Genomic DNA, 23634 nt, shown 5'->3' with positions numbered 1-23634 from the left:
TTCTGCTCTCCCCCAATCCTCTTTCCTCCCCTGTCCTATTCATCATCTTTCTGGCCACCATCCCTTCCAGGGTCTCCCACTTTGCCCACAGACCCATATACCCCAGTCACTGTCAGTTCAGCAGAGGAACCCACTGGGAACAAGAAGGGAAAGTGATTCTTTCCCCACTCCAGGATAGTTCCCAATCTGCTTAGCCCCCATCATGCCCAGGGGGTGCAGGATCCTATCAGGACCTCTTTCCTGTGGTTCATCCCCACCCCGGGTGGCTGCAGGGACTACCTGCACCCACACTCTGCCACACTCATTCCCTCGTAGTGGTACTTGAGGGTTGGCACCCCCATATCATCCTTGTAGAGGATGGAGATGGGACTCAGTTTGGTGGGAACACAGCAGGCTTTGCCCACCTTTGTGGGGAACTTGAGATGCACCAGGGTCTGCACAATGGCATGTTTTGTGGGTGTCACATCATCAGCCAGTGGGAAGAAACAGCCTCCTTTACACTCATAGGCATCATATTCCTTGGGGGCAATGATCCAGCTGTCCCAGCCAATGTCCTCGAAGTTTACCCTGAGGGACATCCTCTGGCAGTGGCTGCTGGCCCCGGTGCTCCTCTTCCTTCTAGCTAAAAATAGTCCCACAGCTGTGTGCCCATCTACTTCCTTGTCCTCCTCCTCATGGCTCTCACCTGCCTCCTGGTAGCCAGTTTTGGGTGTCTTCACAAGCACCGTTTCCTGCTCATGGCCAATCATCTCCTTCAGCTCCAGTCTAGTCTCCTTGGTCCCATTGCTGCGGTCATTGGAGAAGACGACAAAGAAGGGCAGGTTTTTGGAGCCTGGTGGGACACTGATGTCCAGTGTGTCACAGCCCTTCCTATGGCTCGCCACTGTTACTTCTAGCTTATTTTTGTTAGTGGTGGAGTCTGCCCTGACCCACCGCTTCACAGCACTCGATACTTCCAAGGTCTCCCAGCCTTCAACCTGAATGTCCTGAGATACCAAGAAGGTCCTGGTCCCCAAGACACCATTCCAAGTGTCCTCTCCATCCAGAACATCGTAAACAGCCATGTTTCCTTCCAGCCCATGAGTGGAGTCCACATGATTTTGACAGGAGACATAGAGACGGAGCTCAGCCCTGGTGATCTGCTCGTGCCTAGGGATGGAGATGTTGAAGAGCAGGATGTGTTTCTGGAAGGGGAAGTCGTCTGTGGCAGCTGTTGATATAGCATCTGAAAGGCAAACACACACACAGAGGAGCATCTACCTGGTGCCCATTTTTATGACACCAAAGTCAATCTTCATGCTTTACTATGAGGGACATCTAGGACACAGATTTTGCCACTATTGTCTCTACTCTGTATCAAGAGCATTCGAGAAGGTTCTCTTAGGATTTTCCAAGGAAAACAGAGGCAGATACCTTCAGTTAGGGCTAATCGTGTCTACTATTTATTGAGTACCTACTGTGTGCTTGGCATTACACTATGAGTTTGGGAGAATATTGTTATTATTCCAACTTCATACATGTGGAAATGGTATTCATAACTTTTTACTGTTATAATACACACAGGGAGTTGGCACCCTCATCTAAGGCAGGCCAGAAAACACATTGTCAGCTTTAGAGTGAAGATTCTACAGTCCTGGCTGGAGGCAATGAAAGTCCATATTTAGATAAAATTAAAAATCGCAGCATTAGAGTGTTAGGAATTGTGTTAATAAATTCCATCAAAAGTGAAAATGGATTTTTTTAGAGGAAAAAAATATTTGTGCCCCAACAGTTTTGTTAAGCTGGGCAAACATGGGGATTTTCTTTTAGGCTCATAAATATCTCAGTGTCCCACTTCTGGGTTGTGGCTTGACCATAGACACTGCCATTTGTGAGTCCCCACCCACATGCCACATGCATTGTCCTTGGGAGACATGTTCTGATAGTCCCAGTGGATGCTTGGAAGTATGAGTACAGATATTTCTAAGCCCTGCATAGTGTTTCACTGAGAAAGAGGCATGGGTTCTCTCAGATTAGGGGGACTCCTGTATGCATCACCATGAGCAGAGACCCATGCTGTGCTGAAACCTAGCAAGTGGTCTAAAGAATGGAAGCTTCAGTCATGACTCTGTCTCTCATTGAGCTTGTATCCTAGGGAAGTCTGAGCTTCTTGGTGCCTCAATTTCCTCTCTTGTAGAGTGGGGACCATCTTACCCACCTTTAACAAGGTAGCATATGGGACTTACAGGCCAGTCATGAGCTAAGAGCTGATGCTCAGTTAATACCTCTGTCTCCCTCCCAACCCATGCAAGCCCAGGGCTGTGACAAAGCATGTGGCCCTTTACTCAGGCTCTCTGTGGTCCCCTCACTCAGCGTGGATGCGCCGTTCCAGCTCCTGAGTAACATGGTGAATGCCATGACAAGTCAGAACAGTGAGAACTGTGTATTGCATTCATGGCCTGAGGTCACCTTACTGTGGGGTACCTCCACAGTGGCCATTGGACCACTGTCAGACATGAGAAACCATGTGCCTGCTGGGATTAGATGGATGTTTCCTAGGTCATGTGTGTGTGTGTGTGTGTGTGTGTGTGTGTGTGTGTGTGTGTGTGTATGTGTATGTTGTTGATGTTGCTGCTGTTGTTGCTGCTGCTAGTGCATATAATAAATGTATTGAAGATATATGTGTAGGTGGGTTGGTGTCTCTAAGCTCCACATTCTAGCCCATGGAATATGATAGCCCATGGAATAGGTCCCCATAAAAACTAAACAAAACAACAACAAAATCTCAGCCTTTCCTTAAGTCATAGATCATAGACAATTCCAGGTCCAGTGGCCTACAGACTATATTATATAATTTTTAAAAAAACAAATCCATGTTTTTTTAAAAAGTGAGGCAAGTTTCCTTGAAGCTTCTGTTGGACAGCCAGAGAACTTAGCAGCACTGAGCATGCATGGTAACCACAAGTGTCCTTAGAGAGGCACACACTCTGCAGGCTGGCCACATCTGGCCAGGGCTGGCTGTGGCCCTGAAGTGGGACCCTTGGGCAAATCTCTGGACCAGAAGCAGGGAGGTCCTGGGCTCCTGGTCCTGCTGAGTGAGACGCCACAACAGGATAAGGGGAGCAGGATCTGTGCAGGAAACAGGGCCAGTGACATGACCTCACAAGTGGGCCTGGCCTGGGTTCCCCAGCCCTAGCAACCCCAGCTTTCTGTCCAGTAACCTGTTCTACCCAGATTTTGGAATTCTGTGACTTACCAGTTACCGACCTCACCTCCATGCTTATCTTCCAGTACTCCTAAATCAAGGACACTTATATTTAAAGCATACTGGACATGCCTTCTGTGTGGAGGATGACTACATTCAAAAAAATAACTGAGATCTCTTCTAATTAACATTTTGAAATCTAGGTTTAAAGTCACTTTATAAGAGAGAAATTGGCTTTCCTTTAAAGCTGAAAAAATACAGGTTTACTGGAGCTAAGTGAATGATCCATGTCTAAGTCCGAAGGGGACAAGAGGGGAACGTGGAAGGGAGAGGGGAGAGAGAGGGAGGAGGGGGAAGAGAGAGGGAGGAGGGGGGGAGAGGAGACACTTGAGGGAAGTGGGGGGGGGGGGGGAGCAGGAAGGAAAGCAAAGGAGAGGGAAGGCAAAGGAAATGCGGGGGAGAGAAGAGGAGAAAAGGAAACAGACAGAGGGACACAGAAGCCTGGGATCCTCGATACCTGCTGGGTTAAATGTGGCCATGCCCCAGGGGAGGAGCCAGGCTGTCCATCAGATCCTTCCGTGTTGATGGACAGGTCCCATGATTTGTGCTGCCCTGTAGGGAAGCCATTAGGCACACACAGAAGTTGAACTGTGTATTTGCATTTTCACCCTGTTTGACTGTGATTCACTTTAAAATAAACTTGAAGGTCTGCCTGTGGTCAGATCACCTCACAGAGCCATTTCACTGTGGGGGTAGGGCGCCATACATCCCACCCCATAGAACCCTCAGCATTCACTATACCTTCAACACTGAAACTCCGGACGATGTTGGAGGCTGGAGTGGATGACTTGTCTGTGGTGTACCTGTTGTACAGGTCAATCATGTACTGGGGTGGCTCCACTCTGGTTTTGTCCTGGGAAGGAATGCCGCTCAGGTTAAGGCTGCGCAGGAAATCCACCTTCATGTTCTCCAGGAACATCTTCAAGTCAAAGACGCCCTCCTCTTCACCTCCAGACAATCCCAGTGAGCTGCGGGCGTTTCCCCCCGGGGATGCCTGGACCCAACTCTGCAGTGGCTTCTGGTGTGTGGGACAGACCAGCAGGCACAGCAGGAGCAGGGCCACCCAGAAGGCCCCAGGGGACATCTTGGGCCCTGAAGGGGGGCTGCAGGGTTGTGGTGGTGTGTCACCAAGCACAGTGAGGAGCCCAGGAGGAGCGGGCCCACATTGTCTTGCTGACTGCTCAGCAGGGAGCGTGGCTGGCTTAGGTTCTCCCCAACAATCTGAAGGCCTCCCCGCTCCTTATCTGGGTGTGGATGCTATGCTCGGACCTCTTATCTAAGGCAGCTCTCTTTAATGAAGACTGTATAAACATCTGACAAGCACAGGGCTGGTGGGAAGGACGCCGACTACTGTAAAGGATAGGCATTTCTCCGGGGGGTCATCCACCCTAATTAGGCTCTTTGTCCATTTCCTTGCTGGCTTGGTCAGAGGACTCTCCAGGCAGGGGGACCCAGACCCCCAGCCTCTGGACCACAGGAATAAAGAATCCAGGAAATGAGGCCAGGCAGTTCCCCAAATATAGAAAGCTCCCCGAGTACCCAGAAGATACAAACTTTGTGGGGGAAGGTGGGGTGAGGTATGGGCTGCATCAGTGTTAAAGAAGGCTGGGCCTGTGCTCTCAGACCCAGGCAGTGTAGCTAGGCACTGCCCTTTGAGGAAAGAGCTCCTGGGTATCAAGAATGGAGCATGCATGGGCCCAGCACGCTCAGTGTACCAGTGACATCTCAGCCAACAGATGAGGGCTCCAGTCCCAGCTCCATTGCTTATTCCCCCAAGCTGTGGCCTCTGCTCTTTCAGGAGCATAGAGGTAAGGACTTAGAAGGTGTGCTCGCATACACAGGCAGCCACTGCCAGCTCCAGTGCTGGGGCTGACTGAGCTAAATCTGGGGGAGGAAGCTCTGTGTCTAGGCCAGCTGCTCCTTAGTACCACACACATATACACCCAGAGACCCTGAGCTGCAGTACCGTCTCTGGTCTGTGTGGTGCTGGTGTGTGCAAGTGCACATGTGTAGGTGTGTGTGTGTGTGTGCGCGCACGCGCGCGCGCATATGTATTCAGAGGGTGACTTGGTTTATGTCAGTGGGGAGGCCACCTGGGATATACCTATCAGCCAGGAGACCCACACAGCAGTTGGGGTACACAGTAGCATTTGCGCAGTTCTGAGACTGATCCCATGCCCAGAGATGGTTTCCAGCCTGTGGAGGCTGCTTGTGGCAGCCCAAGGACAGTGTTTATGTTAAGAGTGGTGTCCCCATTCTTAGCTTCCATCTATTTCCACAAGTGGCATTAATTGTAACAAAGAAAGAGCACAGTTACAAATAATTGGAATGTGTGGTAGCCTACTCCAGGGAAGATGGGGTATGATGTTCTGTGCTGTTGGGGGTCCTGGGGACAGGGTACAGAGGACCAAGAATGTTCAGGAGGTTGCAGGATGAGCCATTGGAGGCCGTGGTCAGAGATCTGAGTGGGAAGGTGAACTGCCAGACAGAACTTGTACCTACCCTTTAGGGACACAATCAGGGCAGAAGGAAGGAGACAGCTGAGGAGACACTGCTTGGGGGTAGAAAAGGAAGTGTGCTGGGCACCAATCCATGTAAGACGTATAAAGGCTGGGGGAGATGAATAGAGCAAGTGCCACGCCCAGGAGATGGAGCTGAAGCTGCAGTGTCAGGGCCAGGAGCAGCTGGAGAATGATCTGGACAGTCTCACGATGTACTATAGCCTCTGGGGTCCACAGGTCCCTTCCACACTCAGAGGCTGAGCACAAGGGTCTCCAGATGGACAGTATGAATTCTGGGCAGAGCAAAGGGCGGCTACCCAATACTCTTTTTAATAGTTGACAAAATTTCACTCCACTGATGACAGCACCGTATGGTATAGAAAGCTGGGGAAAGGCCAAACATAAAGGAGATAAAAAGTCATCTACAGGCTCATGGTCTAGCCATTCCCACTGAGAGTTAACAGTCTCAGATATGTACAGCTCTGTGAGTCCCTGCCAAACTCTGGTGGCCTGGAATGCTTTGGGGATTCGGAAATCTTCAGGCTGTCACCAAGTCATCTCACGACATTCTTGTGTTGAGGGAGAGACACAGCTGAGTGAACACAAGAGGCATATTTGGTTCATCCATTTATTTCAAGTGTCACTGAAGCCTGTTCACCCAAGGTGGGAGCTTTGATTTCAGCTGCCGTTCATGGAGGTGAGAAAGCGGTCACCTGAGTTTCCATAGCACGATTGCCCTAGGATATCAGGAACCCTTTCTGTCCCAGAACACACCACTCTAAGGACACAGCTGTCTTGCCGGCAGTTGTTTTTGTTTGTTTGTTTTTTGAGACAGGGTTTCCTGTGTAACAGCCCTAGCTGTCCTGGAACTCGATTTATAAACCAGGCTGGCCTCACATAGATCTGTCTTACTGTCTCTGCCTCCTGAGTGCTTGGATTAAAGATATATGCCAGCACGCCTAGCTTCCTGCAGTTCTTCGGAGACACACTCAGTGCAATTGTCCTTAGGAATAAAAATACATCCCCACGGAAGCTGCAGAGAGTAGCTGGAGGCAGGCAGAGCTGGGAAGGATTGCTTTCCAGATCTGGGCAGAGCTTCCCTGAGAACCTGTTTCCAGTTGGCCCATGACAAGCACCAATTCATTGAATGTTCCTGGCTTGTGACAGTGCCCAGTCAGCTCACTGTTTAGAACTGTAGTTCTGAAAGTGTGGTCCTTGGACCAGCCATACCAACACCTAGGAGGTGGTTAGAAACACAAAGGCTCAGAATAGATCAGAGAGTTTTGTGATCCTAGCAGGAAGTTCTGATGCATGTTCAAATTGAACACTAGATGTGGCTTTATTTGGAGAGGATCATGTGCTATTGTACACCCCACCCCCACCCTCTGTGTGTATGTGTGTGGGGTTGTATGTGTTGCTAAGCATTTGCTCTAAGTACAGAAGTTTTGATAGGAGAATTGTATGAGTCTATGAGTCTTTTACAAAATGAAACACAAAGAAGCAGTTGTCCCTCAGAATTAGTGGGGAATGAGTCCCAGGGTTCCCTTACATATACCAAAATCTGAGGATGCTTCAATTTCTGTCATGACATGGCCTGGAAAGACAGATCAGCAGATAAAAGCACTTGCTGCTCCTTCAGAGGAACTGAATTCAATTTCCATCACTCATGCCAGACAGCTCACAGTTGCCTGTAACTCCAGCTCCAGGACATCTGATGCTCTCTTCTAGCCTCTGTGGGCACCTGCACTTACATGGTGCATGTGCACCTGCGCACACGCGCACACACACACACACACACACACACACACACACACACACACACACACACGAATGCACACGTAAATGAAAACAAATATTTAAAAAGCATAAAACAACAAAGAAACACAGAAATGAAATAATGCATATTTTTGTTGATAGATGAGGCAATTCTTCTGATCTAATCATTATAGTGTGTATATAAATTTAAATGCTATGCAGTACTTTGGAGATATGTGCAATTTCTATGTGCCCACTGACAGTCAAAATATATTTTAAAATAAAATAAAATCACACCAAGTTGTTATATTGTACAATTTAGAGAAAAAAAACCCTACATACACAGTACAGAGACAGTTTTTTTCAAATATTTTCAATTCCAGGGTGATTGAGTCTAAGGATTTGGAATCCACAGACACAGCTTTCCTCCTGGTCTCCCAGCCAGGCCTCCTCTTATCCTTCTTGATATACCATTGTCAAATGCTCAAATGCAGGTGGCACCCACAATGCCCTCCTCCAGCCAAGGCCAGCTCTTCCTTCTCTGACCCCACAGTTGCCCCGCCTCTTCTGAAGACCCTTTCTCATGCCTTCCCACCCACACCCCAGACATCTGTAGGCTTCTCCATCATATCAGCTCCATCTACAGTCTAGCTACAGAAGCAGCATTAGGTATGGACGTCTGGTGGCTCTCATGGTATTTTATGAATGGCATATACATGCAGAGGCACTTATTGGAATGCTTCAGACCAGCCACCTGCTTTCACCAAGATTCTGTTTTCACACTCATAAAAACAGAGTCAAAACTTCTCAAAGCCTGGATTTTGGTCTGGTGAACTACTCTCTAAGATGCTGCAGCCTTCCTTTTAGAGGGTGTATAAGTTCAAGTACATAGCCCACTGAAAGCTATGAAAACTCCTCTCTTCAGACCAACACAGGCTCCACTGAGTGACCTCAGGGACCCATGCATATCTAGGCAGTGTTCTAGAACCTTTTGGTTCTTGAGACAATGCAATGTTATGTTTTGGTTTTAAGGAGAAAGACATAATTTTGTACATATACTCATCTTAGACCTTGCTTTGTAGTGATTGTGTTTAGTCACTGAGGCAACCCTTTCTACACTCATAGAAGGGGCCACTGGCTGGGAAATTCATGGGTAGTGCTGGCCATGTTGCCCTTGACTCAGGCAGCTCTCAGCACCAAACCTGAAGTTGCCTGTGGCCTTCATAAGATGCTAGTGATCATATTATATTTTGTATGGTTTTTTTCTGAGACATTCATTGGTTGTTAAGTTGCAAGGCAGTTGGTGACAAAACAGATGACACATATGCAATAAAGGCTGCTGTATAAGTTAGAGAGGATCAACAAGCTCCTTCCATTGCAGTGGGGATATCATCATTTACATGTCCAGTTTACCACACCTCAAAGACTGGGCCTGTCCCCCTGCCAATGGCTGGACCCCAGCCAGAGGCTCTCAGGTTGCTCTGACTCATCCCAGAAATCTAGAGACAAAGAGTTGGAGGGGTTGCAGGCCTTTGAGAATCTCAGTGGTCACCCAGGAATTACAGGTGCTGGAAGGAACTAAATGAAGCCACCACAGGTGTGGAAAGAGAGCAAACAGTTCCATGGGAAACGGAGTGACAGAGGTAACAGCAGGATCTGATATTTGGAACAACGGGTGGAGCCATTTCAAGGCCTAGTGTTTTATTTTGCTATTCATATAACTATAATCTACCATGTTTCAAAAGCATTTGCCCATGGCCAGCAAAGCACCAAGTCTGCAGGTCAGTTGGAGACATCCACACCGGCCACCACAGCTGAGAAGACTCAGATAAGCTGTGCTGGTGGGCATAGCCCTGTCTCTCTTGACTAACCAGCATGGGGAGCTCTGTAAGCACACGTCCTAGCATGCATGGAGCACCTCCAAGGATAGGGAATGAGGCTGCTTGCTGACAGATCCCTTCAAATGCCCGTCTCTCTCTCTTACTTACCCATTCTGGATGCTCTTGCAGCTCACCCAGACCACAATGCTGTCATTGCATTGCCCAGGCTTGTCAAGGCACCGGGGCCACCTAAGCAGAGGGCCATGGAATTGGGAGTTGGCAGTTCACTCAGGGGCAGCCTGGAAGCAGAAGTTGCTGCACATCCAGCTCCACTTCTCCAGGGCTGGACTCACTGAAGGGTTATGCAGACAGCAGAACCCCACAGCCCCAAGGGAATGTGGTGGCTGGGTGGGGGTGGTGTGCACAGTTCCCCGTCTTACCTGCATTTGCCTTACCTGCATTTCCCAGAACATTACCTTACCGAGGACTAAACACAGCACACATGCTCCCGCTGCTTCTCAGCTCACTCCCCTCCTAGCTTTGGCAGTTTATAGGCCATGTGGTGAGGCTTTTGTCATTGTTATCCCCCCAGAGCCTGGCTGATGGGATTGTGGTGCATCTGCCTCAGATTGGACCCATACTCTCCTTTAAAAAAAACGCCCAGGCCTGGGCTTCAGAAATAACCACTGCAAGGAAGGCAAGGATCATGTGGAAGCTATTTATAGTAGGAGTCACTTGGGGTGGCTGTTTGTGATAGGGCTGTGGGGAGACAGCCTCGCATTTTGCAAACATGCAAAGGAGAAAACATGCCCTTCCAGTCCCTCCTGAACTGTGGACCTCCTGAGATAGTCCCTAACTGCTTAGGTCAAATCTGTTTTTATTATCCTGACTAAAAGATCTGTTCTTGTCACTCAAGACAAAAGCTGCCACAGACACCTGCCAATCATCTAGGCTAGGGATACGAGGCATCTCTAGGAATGTGGCTACCGTCCTGGAACCACTTCTCATTTTGATGTTAACCCAGGGTAGGAATTTACAGACTGAATAAGGGAACAATTGATATTCTGGACTGGGTGACATTCAGCTTTTCCAGACATCACTGTACCTTTAATTTATTAGCTTTCCATAAAAACACAGAACACTCACAATCTACAGTATACAAAGTATAATTTACAAAAATATAAAATCTTGGTTATTTTTTAGTATTCCAACATATTACTGTATGTGTTATTTCCATATGCATGTTCAAACTGCCCACACCTAACCTGCACTATTACCTCTGTGGGGAATGGGGTCAACTCTCTCCTTTGTTTTAAAATAGAGAATACATATACTAAAGGAAGAGACCAATCTTGATTTCATGTGCATACTGCATGTATAAAAGCATGGGTAGCGAACTGTAAGAGAAACACCCATCTATGCCGAGATTTAGGCCCTGTTTCTGGTATGTAGCCCAAGGGTTCTCTGATGAGTGCTTCAACTGCTATAGGGTAAGTACCCCAAGATTTGCATAGTCTTTCCAGGTTCTGAGATGATGAATGCATGGAGTCGACATTGTGGACACAGACCTTGAGAAATGTGGGTAGGGCTGATGGGCAAACTTCAGACCATAGTTAATTCCAGATTCCTTCCAGTGACTCAAAAAGTCTTCACAGAGCCACCCCAGCAAGGAAAAAACTGAAGAACGATGGCACTGTGCTCAGATCTTTCTAGGTCCCAGCAGGGTTGCCCATAAGCTCTGTCTAGCACCTGGAACTGCCCAGAGTCAAGTCCTGGCTCCAAGAATGCCACTCTGCAGGGCAGGGGTGAAGCTGGACTGTCTTCCGTCTTCTGTCTTACCGGCAGGCACAGGTCTCTACAGACATGTTGGGGTACACCTTCAGAACCACATTCCGGTTCTCATCCAGGAAAAGGACTCCAAGGGAGTTCATCTTGTCTGGAACACAACAGGGCTCTGGGATGCCAGGGACGATGCCTACAGCTCTGACGATACTCTGGATGGTGGCGTGATTAGATGGTCGTACAATCTGCAAGATGAGAAAAGACAGCTCAGAGCAAAGGGTTCACCGCTCTTTCTCAAATAAGGCCATGCAAAGGGTGGCCTGGAAGAAAACCCCAGAGCTGGACACATTTCCTCTAAAATCAGCTATAGGCTCAATTCTGGAACCTTAGGTGCTCACTTACTCTAGTCTAAAAGGGATGTCACAGCTGCTACTTGAAACTGGCCACTTGGGGGCGCCTGCATGTCACCTTCCTGGGAGCACCTGGAGCTGAGCTGGAAGGAAGCTTTTGCAAGCCTGCCTAGAACCATGCTTCAGCCCTCAGACACGCCTCCAGAGCACCCCTGGCTAAAATTAAAATGACATGCTTAAGCGTTGCTCGGGCTGCAGACAGGCATTTCAATATGCGCTTGACTCGGGGTGACAGGTGCAGCGTTAGGGCATCGTCTCATCTTGACATCTCATTAATTTATGTGGACAGTATGACCTTCGTTTTACAGACACAGATAACAAGGCTTAAAATGGCTAAGAATCACGATCAAGACGCCTCAGTTAGAAAGGGGCCTGGCTTGGAAACTGGCCACTTCTGAAAAGATGAACGCCAACAGCCAGGTCGTGGACTTCAGCTCTTGGCTGGCTGATCAGAGCTGTAGCGGACAAGAAGCCTTATGTTGTTGTGGGGCTGCAGGGGGTGGGGGGAGGGGCAGCAAGAGAAAGGCAAGAGCACCTGTCCGTGTGGGGTTCAGCCAGCGTTCTGAAAGTGGGCAGCGGCACGCCAGCCTGATAAAGTTAGCTGCTGTGAGCCCTCATCTGTCCTGGCCCCTGTGAATGCCTTCAGCTTCTCTCTACCAGCTGCCTCCTTTCCTCTCTCTGTACATGAATGGATTTGAGGGGAAGCCCCTTAATTCCAGACAGATTATATGGCCCACATCTGGCCTGCCATTTCCCACTCGCTCTGTTTATTGAGGTTCAAATTGGATTTACACACCGACTTTCTTTCTTGGAAGACATACCACAGCGGAGTCTGCAGAGCTAACCAAACAGGGGGAACTGCTGTAGGTGCTGAGGGCTGACACGGGCAGCCCACTGCAGCACAGGCTGCAGGATGATGGCTGGAGTTACCCCAGTCTGGGGGGAAGGGAAAACTCAGGGTCAGGAAGATAAACTAGTCCGGGACTGTGTATCTTTCAGATGGCTGTGCACTGTGAAGGCTGGCTGGGCTGTGGGATGGACAGACAGGGGGAGCCCACTGGGAGAGCTGTTGACACCAAAAGCAGTCTGATCATGGAGTTCAGACTACAGCAGGCTAGGAGAGCCTCGGTCAGGAGGGAACGTTGGATACCTGCCTAGTCCACAGGGAGGCAGCACCGACTCAGTCTCTGAAGACATCTGCTCTGTGGGGATGAATGCCCTTTCCCTGCATTTGGGAGGCAATGCCTTGCTTTTGAAAAATCCCAATTCAAAGCAAGGCATAGTGGCACATGTCTCCAGTCCCAGAAGCTGGGACGCTAAACAGGAGGACTGAGATACATGCAGAGAGACTGTCTCAGGAAAAAAAAAAAAAATCAAAGCCAACGTTTAAAAAAAGCACCACCAAACCAAATAAACCCTAACAGGCTGTGGGTCATCTCTGTCTATTCCTGCCTCTGCAGACAGGAGATGTATCATCTCCATTTTGCAAATGATGAAACAGATCAGGCAAACAGAGGGATGGCCAACAGGGCAGAGCCAAGTTAGAATAAGACGAGATCAGAACACAGAGGCCGTACCTTGGGCATGGGGAACTCGCAGGCCCCGGCACAGTAGTAGGCATCGAAGGACTTTGGTGAGATGATCCATTCATTCCACCCGATGTCTGCAAAGTCCACCTTCAGGTACCTCCTGGAGCAGACCCGTGGTTCATCCCACTGCCTCCTCCTGGCTTTCTGCATTGTCTTCTCATCAAAGTTCAGCACCTGTGAGGAGGTGGTGAACGTATCCTGGTCCTTCTTCTTGCGGTCTTTGCGCCCGGTGCGGGGTTTCAGTGCCCGGAAAGGGCTGGACCAGAACTCATGCTTGTGGAAGTGCTGGACATGCAGGGCAGGTGCTGGTCTCTCATCCAGTCCTGGCAGTTCATTGTCCTGCAGGGGTCCAGAGACCTGAGCAGCCCGGCGCACACGGGGGTCTGCTGAGTTGTTGGGGGCAGGGCGAGGCTCAAGGTCTCCAGCTGGAAAGGGATCGTATCTCTGCAGTGTCACTGCCACACTGTTGGGCTCTGAGATAGCCAGATCATTGGCATAGACAAGGATATAGGGCATGTGTGGGCTGGGCCTGGGTATCCCCGGGTCCTTCTCCCCAGAGTCCAGCTGGGCAGAGAGGAGCAGTTCTCCATCTCTTTGGGCAGCCTTGACAATCGATGAGATGTCCTTGGCCTGCCACAGGCCACGTGGTGGAGGTGCCAGGGCCATGGCCCCTCGGAGCAGCCCCTGAGTGGCCGTGTTCTGTGAGAGGCTTCGAAAGATTAGGTGCAAGTGTGCTGGTGGACCTGGGGTCAGAAGGCGGCAAGATGCATTCTTGGCTCGGGGCTTGCAGAATACCTCCCGTGCCCGGGGCCACTGTGGGGGTTCTGAATAGAAGTGGAAGGTGGCTGTGAGGATCATTTCCGAGTCTTGCATGGAAGTCAAGTTGAAGAAATACACAGGCTTCTGGTCGACCATTTCTGCAAGGGAAAGACAGATAGCAACCTGTTAGATTTTTTCTTGAAGTGCATCCTGTTCTTGGGTTTCTGCCCAGAGCTGGGGCAATGGAACAATTCCCATGGACTGGCACTTCCAAACAGGGCTCACTTCCTCTTCCTCAATTCCTGCAGTCCTGAAGGCATGAGGGCCTCCTTTGTTACCCTCAGTGAACTTGCACAGCTGATATCCAGAGGTAGGAAACTGTCACCATTCTATTGAGAGGAATGAGGATGAGACCAGAGGGGAAGAGGGGGAGTGGCAGGCAGAGTGGGGAGAATGGAACAGAGAGGGTGATCAAGACTCAAAGACTCCAAAGCTCCTGCTCTTCCCTCCTTGCCTCCCACTGGCTTCCAAAGGACAAAGAAGTGTCAGTGACACCTTCCTTAAGGGTTTGTGACAGTTTGGGTCAGATCCAAGACCTGCCTCAGGGCAGCTAGCTAGTCCAGTGTTTGCCCAGCACTCTATACTACGCAGTTTTTAAAGGCAGCTTCTGTTAAATGTGGTCATTCTTCTAGATGAGGTGAAATAAGGAGAGCTTCATTATTTTTGCGGCAGTCTTAGCACCTTTCAAGGTAATTTTACAGCCGGGCACAGAGGTGCCTGCCTTTAATTGCAGCTCTTGGTAGGCAGAGGCAGGTGGTTCGAGGTCTACAGAGTGAGTTCCAGGACAGCCAGGGCTACCCAGTGAGATCCTGTCTTGAAAAAAAAAAATAGTTTTTCAAAAGAAGTACAGTATGAGGATTACAGTAGGTCACGCCACTCCAAGGCTCACACTGCCATCTGGAGATGCACGGTCCAACTGAGGAGGGCCAGGTACATTCAGCAGTCACGTGTGTGCGTGTGCGTGTGCGTGTGTGTGTGTGTGTGTGTGTGTGTGTGTGTGTGTGTGTGAAGAAAGCTGCTGCTTCCGTTTTCCAGGGGCAGCAGGAAGCCCTTTCCTTCTCTCCTGGTTCTACACGGGGGTTCCCCAGGGCCACCTGCAGCCCCAGCCTTGATGACAATGCAAATTCCCTATAACGAGGAAGTCAAGGATTCAGAAGGAGAAAAGGTCTTTTTGTGGATGCCACCTTGGGATACTGAGGACTAGCAGGAGGCCAAAGTGGCTGGCTGGACTTCCCCCTTCTTGTCCAGCTGAAGGGGTGGGTACTGAGGGGAGCATTACACTCTCCGTGAGACAGGTTGGTCAGTCTATATGACACCTGTATCCAGAGGATGAGCTGGGATCAGTTTTCAAGAACCATTGACTTAGGAATGGAAAGGTGCTCAGTGGTTAAGAGCACTTGCTACTCTTGTAGAGGACCCAAGTTTGATTCCCAGCACCTACACAATAGCTCACAACTTCCTGTAACTTTACTTCTAGAGGATTAGATGCCCCACTATGGTCTATTGAACACCATGCATGCATACTGTACACATGCACTCGCACATATACAGAAAGTAATAATAAAAAGTAAATTTTTTTAATTCTTAAAAAATCCACCCACTGGCCTAATATTTTGTTTCTATTGGGAAGGAAGCATAACTCTATTGGGAATGTCCATGATCTCTTAATGGGCCTCACAAAGAAAAATGAAAGGGAGAAACATCTACAGTAGGCTGAGTAGAGGCTGAAGATGTTTCTTACTTGGTCCCCATGCACCACCACCAGACAGGTGCATCAGCCCTTTCCTGTGCTCCATATGTAAAGTGATGCTCGGTCTTGAAGACTTAAACCTGGCCTCCCAGAACTCTGTGGCTTTGAGTGTCATGACTTGGAGGCCCACATCCTAACTGGTACATTTAGGGGTTATGACTGTTGGGAAATCTGGAATAACACACACCTCAGAGGAGGTGTGTAGATGTGCTGAACTTTGTAGCTGGAAGCTACAGGAGTCTTTGCTCTTGGCCACAGCCTGGGGCTCCTGCACAGCATGTATGTAGGTGTCAAGTGGATAGCCTGGGCCACCTTCTGCCTCCCACTCACTGATCTGTGTATAGGGAAGCTTACTGGCTGCAGGACACACCTCTAAGCTGGAAAACAAGCTCCGGGCCCTAGAGGAGAACATCATATTCTAAACCTTATTCTTCTATTAGTTTCATAGGAAGACTAGAACCCTCGGCTTGTGGGATCCTTGGAGGATTAAAGAAATGGCACATGCCATATGCTTGGCAGAGGAGGTGTCCACAAAGGTACTTCCCTCACATTTTCCTGTAAAGGATCAAGGATGGCAGATTAAGGGTTTCCTATGCAAACTCAAACCTGCTCACTCACCACTTGGCCTCTATATGCGATTTGGCAGGTTTTATTTACCTTTAATCTAGCTCAGGTATTTTTTCATCAATTATCCCAATCATTTGTCCAGACTGTGGAAGAGCTTCCAGAGGCCAAGTGAGAAAGAACGATTCTACTACACTTGGCTTGAATGCATTTGGGTGGAGGGGGCTCACCCCTCACTGGACAACTTGCTCAAAAAGATGATCCCTGGTGGGAGATCTGCGGCCCAGATGGGTCACCCCTAACCCCAGTGTGGGTGTCCATGCATGCATGTGCCTGCATGCATGCAATGCAGGAGCTCCAGGCTGTGGCTGAGAGTGGAGGAACCTCTGATGTTTCCAGCTAAGTGGGACATATGGCACCAAGGAGCAAACAGGAAGTCCCTCTGTCCTATATACTGTGCTAGAACACTATGGCTCTTGTCTCAGCCAATGAGAAGACAGCCTCTCTCCTCCACTCCTCCATTTATCCACCCAGTTTCTCAATAAACATTTGCAAAAGGTCTGTGTGGGCTAAGTGATCGCCTGCTTGGAGTCCAGGCAGAGGCAGTCAAAGGTGCTTGAAAGCCTCTTGGGAACACAGAATGGCAGTGATCACAGTTATTCTTAGGGTCTGGTCACATTACAGCTTTACAGAACAGTCTGAACAAGCTGCCATACTAAGGGAACATTCAAATTGCATAGCACTCCAGTTCAGGTCCTTGCCACCTAAATACTCCATTCTTTACGAAGGCCCCACTTGGGCTTTCTGCCAACCTCCCCAACTAGATCTGTCCTCCTCACTCCCAGGTCCCATTCTTTTGGCCTTCCGATGAGTGGTACATGTCAGGTGTGATACTTCTTCTGCCTTCATGGCTCTCCTGATCCCTCAAGCCCCTTCCAGATCTCTGCTCCTACAGTGTCCCCTTTTGGCTTTGTGGCTGAAGATCCACTCAGCCCTGTCCACCCTGACTTTGTCTTCAGGGAACCCATAGCATTCTGATATGTGTCTGTTTATTACTGCACATCCCTCCAGAACACATACTCCTAAAGGGCAAGGCTTTGCCAACTAGACTTGACACTGTATCTCTAGATCCCAAGGTCTGGTGATAGCTGTTGTTCAGAAACGGATGTGAAGGGTGGGTTCTCGGGGCAGGCTCCGCACTGTAAGAAGACAGGGCGGGGTGGGGCAGAGTGGGCTCTGTTGCTTCAGTTAACAAAGGGGGAGTTCTTGGGTAACTAGCCTAAAGTTGAACAGCAGCCGAGAGGCAGATTTAAGGTGTGTCCCCAGGAGGATCTCATCTGAAACACATGCCCTTTGCTCTCCAGTGTGCTCTATTGTCAAGATGTGCCCAAGAGTCCATAAATACTATAAACATGGGTAATTTTAATTTCTGTATTTCCCAGGAAAAAGGGCTGCCTTGACTTCTTAAACAACCAATCTCTATGGATCTTTGGGGTTCTCGGGACCCCAACCTCTTAGTGGAACACTCAAGTTCACCCTGGTGACAGTGGGAATGAGACAGGTACCCCGATGGCCCTCAGCCTAAGAGTACCAGCTCACACATATGCACAGATGGCTCTGTCCAAACAGAAGTCCACCCACCCTTTCCTCGTTGTCCCTGGAACAGTCATCAGAGACAACAGAGTAGACAAACCATGCTGAAGATGCAAACATTTATGCAAGCTGGAGGTAGGAAGCAGAAGGCCAGTCCCTTGTCAGCAAAGAAGGAGGCTGGGCCTGAGTTAATTACTGATTTCAAGGGTCTTTCTGAGTAGGAGGCCTTACAAGCCATCCCACCCTTCCAACAGTGGTAGAGAATTCTCTGTCCTTCCATTTCTGGCTTCAAGCCAAGCCCAGTTACTGTTGGCTTTCTAGATGCTGCACCTGTCTCACCATGGTCTCCTTCTCACCTGGGCTTGACTGTAACAGTTATTCTAGAATTGTCAGCCCTCGATGTCACACATGCTTCAAAAGCATCATCTATGAGAAATGGAGGGTTAATATCCCCACCACGTAAAGAAGCCCAACAGAACCCATAGGAGGTGGTCATCTCCAGGGGCAAAAGTGCAGAGGCTGAGGGGCACAGCAGAGACCTCAAGGAAAGCTGCAGTTGGGAACAGCTGCATGCAGAAAATGCAGCCCCATAAGGTTAATGGCTATGTGCATATTTCTGTAGACATATGTGTATTTTTTTGTACAGGACTGAAATGATTCTACAAAATATTATTTTAACTCTGGTTCTCTCTGGATGTGTGATTAAGAACAACTTACATTTCTTACTGTGTTTAAAAAAAAAAACAGCCTGTCTTCCCCCTTCTTTTTTTTTTTTTTTTTGACACACTTTCCCTTTCAACCCCCCTCTCCTCCCCCCCCCCCCAGCAGGTGTACATGTGGTATATTGCTCCATTGTCAACAGGCAAAATTAAGATTCTCTGGGATTGGCTGAGTTCTGCTTATCTGCCTCCTTGGTTTCCTCCTAACCGAATGCTCAACAGCGCCAACACACAATGGACTGTCTCACTTCTGCATCCTACCTGCCCATGAACAGGCTAGGGTCCTCTCTGGTCCCCTGTCAGTGCTACTACCCTTGGGAGACCCTGTGAGCACCCCCAGCCTGTCTTTACCCTACCACACCCATCCCACTGCCCTATCCTGTGCTTCCCCCTACCTGCCCTGCCAGTTCATGGGCTATTTTGGGTGAGAACAACATTCTATGCATCTATCTATGTGTCCTCCAAATGAAATGCTTAGGAAATGACTGATGCTATGTTTTGGATTTGGTTTGTCTCCAAATGCAGGACATTTCATCTCCAGTGTGGCAATATTTAGAGGTACTGCAACCTTTAAGGGGTGGCATCTAATGGGTAAACATTAGTCCCTGGAGATACTTCTCATTAGACTTCACTTAGTTCCCAAGGGAGGCGCTGTCACGCTGCCTGTTCTCCCTGCTTTCTGCTTCTCTGTCTTGCCTCATGATTAGTCCTTCCCACAAGTTTTCCAGCACAACGCATCTGTTACCCTATGACACAACCCCAGAGTTTACCCCCAGAGCCGTTACCATAATGCTTTGTCTCCAGTCTCTCAACGTGAGCTAGATAAACCTTTTTTTTCTCCACGAGTTGCTTAACTTCTGGTATTTTGCTACGGTAACAAAATTAGGACAATCCACTGGACAATGAAATGAGCTTGACTTGGCAATTTTGACTGCTGGGTATGCTTGGGAGAAGGAGAAAACTAGCTCAGTATTACATTGCCAGGGATTGATCTTGAGATTACACACAGATCATTCATGGGGAGTATGGAGGTGAACCGTGGTCTAACCTGAACTTAGGGTCGTCAGCCTCAAAGGCTTTCCCTCCATAGATGCAGACTAATAGGGAACAAAGTGAACTTCACAGGGGAGGTGGATGGGGACAAGGAAAGCTGCTGTCGTCACAGTTAAGAGCTAATAAATTGCAAATGAGCACATACCAAGAGCTGTTCAAAGTCCTTGCCATATCTGAGCTCCTTTAAAAACATTATTAATCAGAAGGGGAGTCACAATTTAAAACTGGAAAGAAACTCTAAGTCATGAGAAGTGCAGTCCCGCGGCTGGACTTCAGAACTGGGATCAGGATGGTAGCTCATGCTCAGAACCTGGGCCAGACAGCAGGATGTGCCGGCCTGGGAGGCAGCAGAAACCTGTCTCCTTGGAGCCTAGGGGAATTGGTATGCTCCGGGATCAGGGGTGGAAAGGGGTCTAAGCCCTGCTCAAAACGCCCCACAGACAGATCTTCAAGAGGTAGGAGCATCTGAGGCTAAGTGTGAAACAATTTAGATGAATCAAGCAAAGCACAAGAAACCAAGCCCTGACTCCATGCCAGACACAAACCTACCTTCTATTCAATGCCCACCCTCTATAGAGACACAAGAAAAAGTGACGTGTGCCCCAGCGCACTGCCAGGAACCTGGGAAGTTGGAACTTACTCTTTAGTTTGTGTCAGGAATCCAAATAAAAGGTATTTTCAGACACTTCGGGACTGGACCAGAACTTGATTCTCAAGTGTGTCTGCCTGTTCCACCCTGACACTCTGCTCCCAGACTCTGGGCTTAGCTCTGATGGGGAGGTGGGGGTGGTATGTGGCAGTGAGAACAGCCGTTCTTGCATGGCGCATACAATAACTTCCTCCCCTGCCCGTCCTTTTGTCCTTGGCTATAAGCTGGATTTAAGGTTAGTCCCCAGACCATTTGTGGGGGTTAAAATGTCGCTGTTATTTGGACCAGGAAGTGTTACCTCCATTTGGTGAAAACAGACAGAACTGCACCCCTTGATGAATGGGCTGCAGCAGGTGCTTGTGCCCAGTGCACACGCTCACTTCTTGTGGCAGTGGTGACCTTGATGACCTTTCTCTCTCTGCTTCAAGGCTTCAAGGACCAGAGTTAATGGGCCACAAAGGTCAAGTTCAAGCCTATATGAACCCAAAGCACTCATCACAGTGCTTTTTGTTCTCGGAGCTACAACATGCCATGCTCGCTACCTAATTCAGCCAGGGCTCTGAACTTACGTTATCACTTCATTTCATCCTTCTTCAAGGCCGAAAGGGAGATACTGCTATGTACTGCCCATTTTACAGAGTACAAACAAGTCCACGTAGTTTTAGTGATTGAACTCAATCATGCCAAATGCTTCTTAAGTGGCTTAATTTAATAATGCTTCTCCAGAAATGAACTCCAGGTAGTGAATAAAAGGTACCAGGGAGGCCAGAGTTGGCCTAGAACCTAGGGGCACTGGCCTGGTTAGTATGATGGAGGATGTGCCTCCTTATGAGTGGCTCCCTTAGTCATGTTATGTCTGAATCCGAAGCCACAATGTTGCCCAGGGTGAGCAGCAGGTAGAAAGCCTGCACTGTTCTGCCTCAAAGTTGGCTGAGGTTTGTCCCTATCGATCTTGGGAGAGAAGACTGCCCAGAGAAGGATTTCTTTTCTGGGGAATGGCCTCCTCTCAGACAGGACTGCAGGAGACCCTTGCCCACATTTTCTGGAACACCATTCTCAAACCATGAGCAGTCACCATGACAACCAGGGGCTTCTCACCACCTGCTTCCCAGGCTACACTTAGCTCTCGGCTGGCAAGGGCTGCACAGCCCGGAAGTTAGTGGGCAAGGGCTCAGAGTGACCTTCTCTAAGAAGACGGTAGGGAGAGCATCTGCCAAGCTCAACCCTGACAAGCTCAAGTGGAAAGTGGTGATGTGGAGCATGGTCCAGGAGAGGGACAAGGTGCTCTGGACCTTTTCTGAAACCTCTCAGAGCACTCTGTCTGCTTGCCACCCAAATCATGCTTCCTACCTGGGCTCAGTGCTTGGTACTTCTACCAGTGCTGCCCTCTCATACAGCAAGCGCCAACGTAATTTAACGCCACGGATTGTCCTCCAGCCCATGTCCATCTCCATTCTGTGCCTAAAGCCATGTGCATATGCTGACCTTTGTCCAGCAGTTGTGGAAGTTCCCAGCGGCAGGACTGGTCTGCCACCCAGTGCCACTTTGGTCCCTACTGCAAGCTCTGGCCTGGTACAGAGAACCGAGTGGACTGTCAGTGAAAAGATGAATTAAAAGTCAATACAAGAAAGGAGAGAGAAGCGGAGCTGTAAAGGAGCAGAGAGATCAGACAAGGTTCCATGAATAAGGAGGACTGGGTCCCAGTGTAGACTCGACTTACCCAGCCTGGCACGGAAGCTTCGGACGGTATTGCCTCCTCCTGGCCGAGCACCCCGTCGGTTGTACTTCTCATAGAGCCTGAGCATGTGGACAGCGACCATGTCTTGGACGCCTGGGCCCAGCGCAGCTGCTGCGTCCCCAGGGGATGGCTGGGGGTCCTTGTCTCTCTGCAGACTGTCGGCTGCTGAAGGCAGTGAGGGCCATGAGGGGCCCCTGTGGCCGCAGCATGCGCCCCGCAGCAGCAGGAGCAGTGGCACCATAGGCAGCAGTTGGGACCCCAAACTGAACCTAGCAGGACCAGGAGCCATGGCTGAGTGACGACTGTGAAGGGTCTGAGCCCAGAAGGACAGACAGGGAGGGCTCAGGGTTGGCTGCGCACCTCGTCCGTGGCTGGAGGGTCCGTGTGGGAGGCGGACAGCCCGTGTGACCCGACTCGAGGTAGCGGGACTGGCTGTGGGCGGCAGCGCTGTGCGCGGTGCATCCACGCCGCCGCCGAGAGCGAGTGGTCACAGCTGTCGGGAGCCGCGTGGAGCCCAGCCGAGCCCGCGCCGGCGCGCTCCCTTGATTGCCTCACGCTGCAAACTTTGCAGCCCACGGAGCGGCGCCCGGGACTGGCGAGTTCGAGGGGCGGGGCGGGGCGGGGTGGCCGACGGCGCCTTTGGAGGGGAATCCGGCTGCGTCCCCACTCGCGGCTGCTGAGAGGCCGTCTGTGGCCCGGTGTGCTGTGCGTGCGCCCTGGTGTGCGGGCGTGCGCGCGCCGGGGTGTGCGCTCGCGAGTGTGGGGGCCGTGGGCGTGGGCGGGCGCGCTCCCTGCTCCCCCGCCGAGAGCCGGAGACCCAGCCCCGCAGCCGGCTCCGGAGTGTCGCTGCCTGCAGCTGAGCCGGGGCGTCGCGGGGCCTGGACGTCCTTTGGAGGGGGGCCCACCTGCGGGGGTTGTCCCTGCGATGACATGTTATGGCTATGTGGTTGGAAGATGACAGCTCCCCCATGAGGCCCCCAGAGGGGATGTGTGCCTAGTTGTCTCTGAGCCAGTTTGTGCTCCAAATGCAAAGGTGCAGCCTTGGGAACAGGAGCTCTGGGATTTAACAACAAAAGGGGTGTGTGTGGCTCCAAGCTCAGCCGACCTAACCAAGGCAGTGGAAAGCAAGGTCTTGATCAAAATACAGAATTAGAATTATCGGATTAACTGACCTTTTATTTGGCAACAGTGATTCCAGTTGTTGAAGAAATTCATCAAAAATCCTTATAAATCTTCAGACAGGATTGCTAAAAAAGAAAAGGGCATGCTTTCAATTTACTTTATAAAAAGTTTCAAAGCATAAGAGAGGGAGGAGGAAAAGCCCACACTTTTCTCAAAAAGAATTCCCAGTAAAGTGTTGCTGTAGGGCAACACTGACCCCTGCTAGGCAGCTTAGCCCTGAGGCAGAAGGTGACCCCAAAAGTGCTTCACTCTAGCAAAGCTACTTCCCCAGAGATAGAATTCAAGGTCCTACTGGGGAAAAATCTGGACGACTTAGCTGTTTTTTTCCTGATAGTATGCAAACAAGCAACCAATCACAGTGGCTAGAAGTAGAGCTTTTTCACAGATGCACACTGCTCAGTCACCTTCATTTGGAAGGAAGGTGTTCCAAATTTCCCAAAGTAAAATTTTTTGCTTAAACTACACT

General features: G+C 49.8%; 2 protein-coding genes across 2 annotated transcripts; both read right to left on the bottom strand.

The window, feature by feature from the left end:
- Positions 1 to 275: 275 nt before the first annotated feature.
- Gdf2 (growth differentiation factor 2) lies at positions 276 to 4328 on the bottom strand. The gene is made up of 2 exons (XM_036198730.1): positions 3986 to 4328; positions 276 to 1225 (listed from the first exon to the last, which is right to left on the bottom strand). The coding sequence occupies exons 1-2, from the start codon at positions 4326 to 4328 to the stop codon at positions 276 to 278; spliced, it is 1293 nt and encodes a 430-aa protein (XP_036054623.1).
- Positions 4329 to 10405: 6077 nt separating this feature from the next.
- Positions 10406 to 22575, bottom strand: Gdf10 (growth differentiation factor 10). The gene is made up of 3 exons (XM_036199593.1): positions 21969 to 22575; positions 13090 to 14018; positions 10406 to 11347 (listed from the first exon to the last, which is right to left on the bottom strand). Exons 1-3 carry the CDS (start codon positions 22273 to 22275, stop codon positions 11156 to 11158), a joined length of 1428 nt encoding a protein of 475 aa, XP_036055486.1. The 5' UTR covers positions 22276 to 22575; the 3' UTR covers positions 10406 to 11155.
- Positions 22576 to 23634: the final 1059 nt, after the last annotated feature.

The sequence above is a fragment of the Onychomys torridus genome, chromosome 9 (assembly GCF_903995425.1).
Source record: "Onychomys torridus chromosome 9, mOncTor1.1, whole genome shotgun sequence".
In the NCBI taxonomy this organism is placed as follows: Eukaryota; Metazoa; Chordata; class Mammalia; order Rodentia; family Cricetidae; genus Onychomys; species Onychomys torridus.
The sequence above is the reverse complement of the archived record's forward strand: the minus strand, read 5'-3'. Positions and strand labels throughout refer to the sequence as shown.

Coding starts and splice junctions, on each gene's coding strand:
- Gdf2 (XM_036198730.1), bottom strand. CDS start 4,328: ATGTCCCCTGGGGCCTTCTGGGTGGCCCTGCTCCTGCTGTGCCTGCTG. Junction 1,226..3,985: donor CCGGAGTTTCAGTGTTGAAG/GTATAGTGAATG, acceptor TTTGCCTTTCAG/ATGCTATATCAACAGCTGCC.
- Gdf10 (XM_036199593.1), bottom strand. CDS start 22,275: ATGGCTCCTGGTCCTGCTAGGTTCAGTTTGGGGTCCCAACTGCTGCCT. Junction 14,019..21,968: donor AAGCTTCCGTGCCAGGCTGG/GTAAGTCGAGTC, acceptor TTTCCCTTGCAG/AAATGGTCGACCAGAAGCCT. Junction 11,348..13,089: donor GCGAGTTCCCCATGCCCAAG/GTACGGCCTCTG, acceptor CTCATCTTGCAG/ATTGTACGACCATCTAATCA.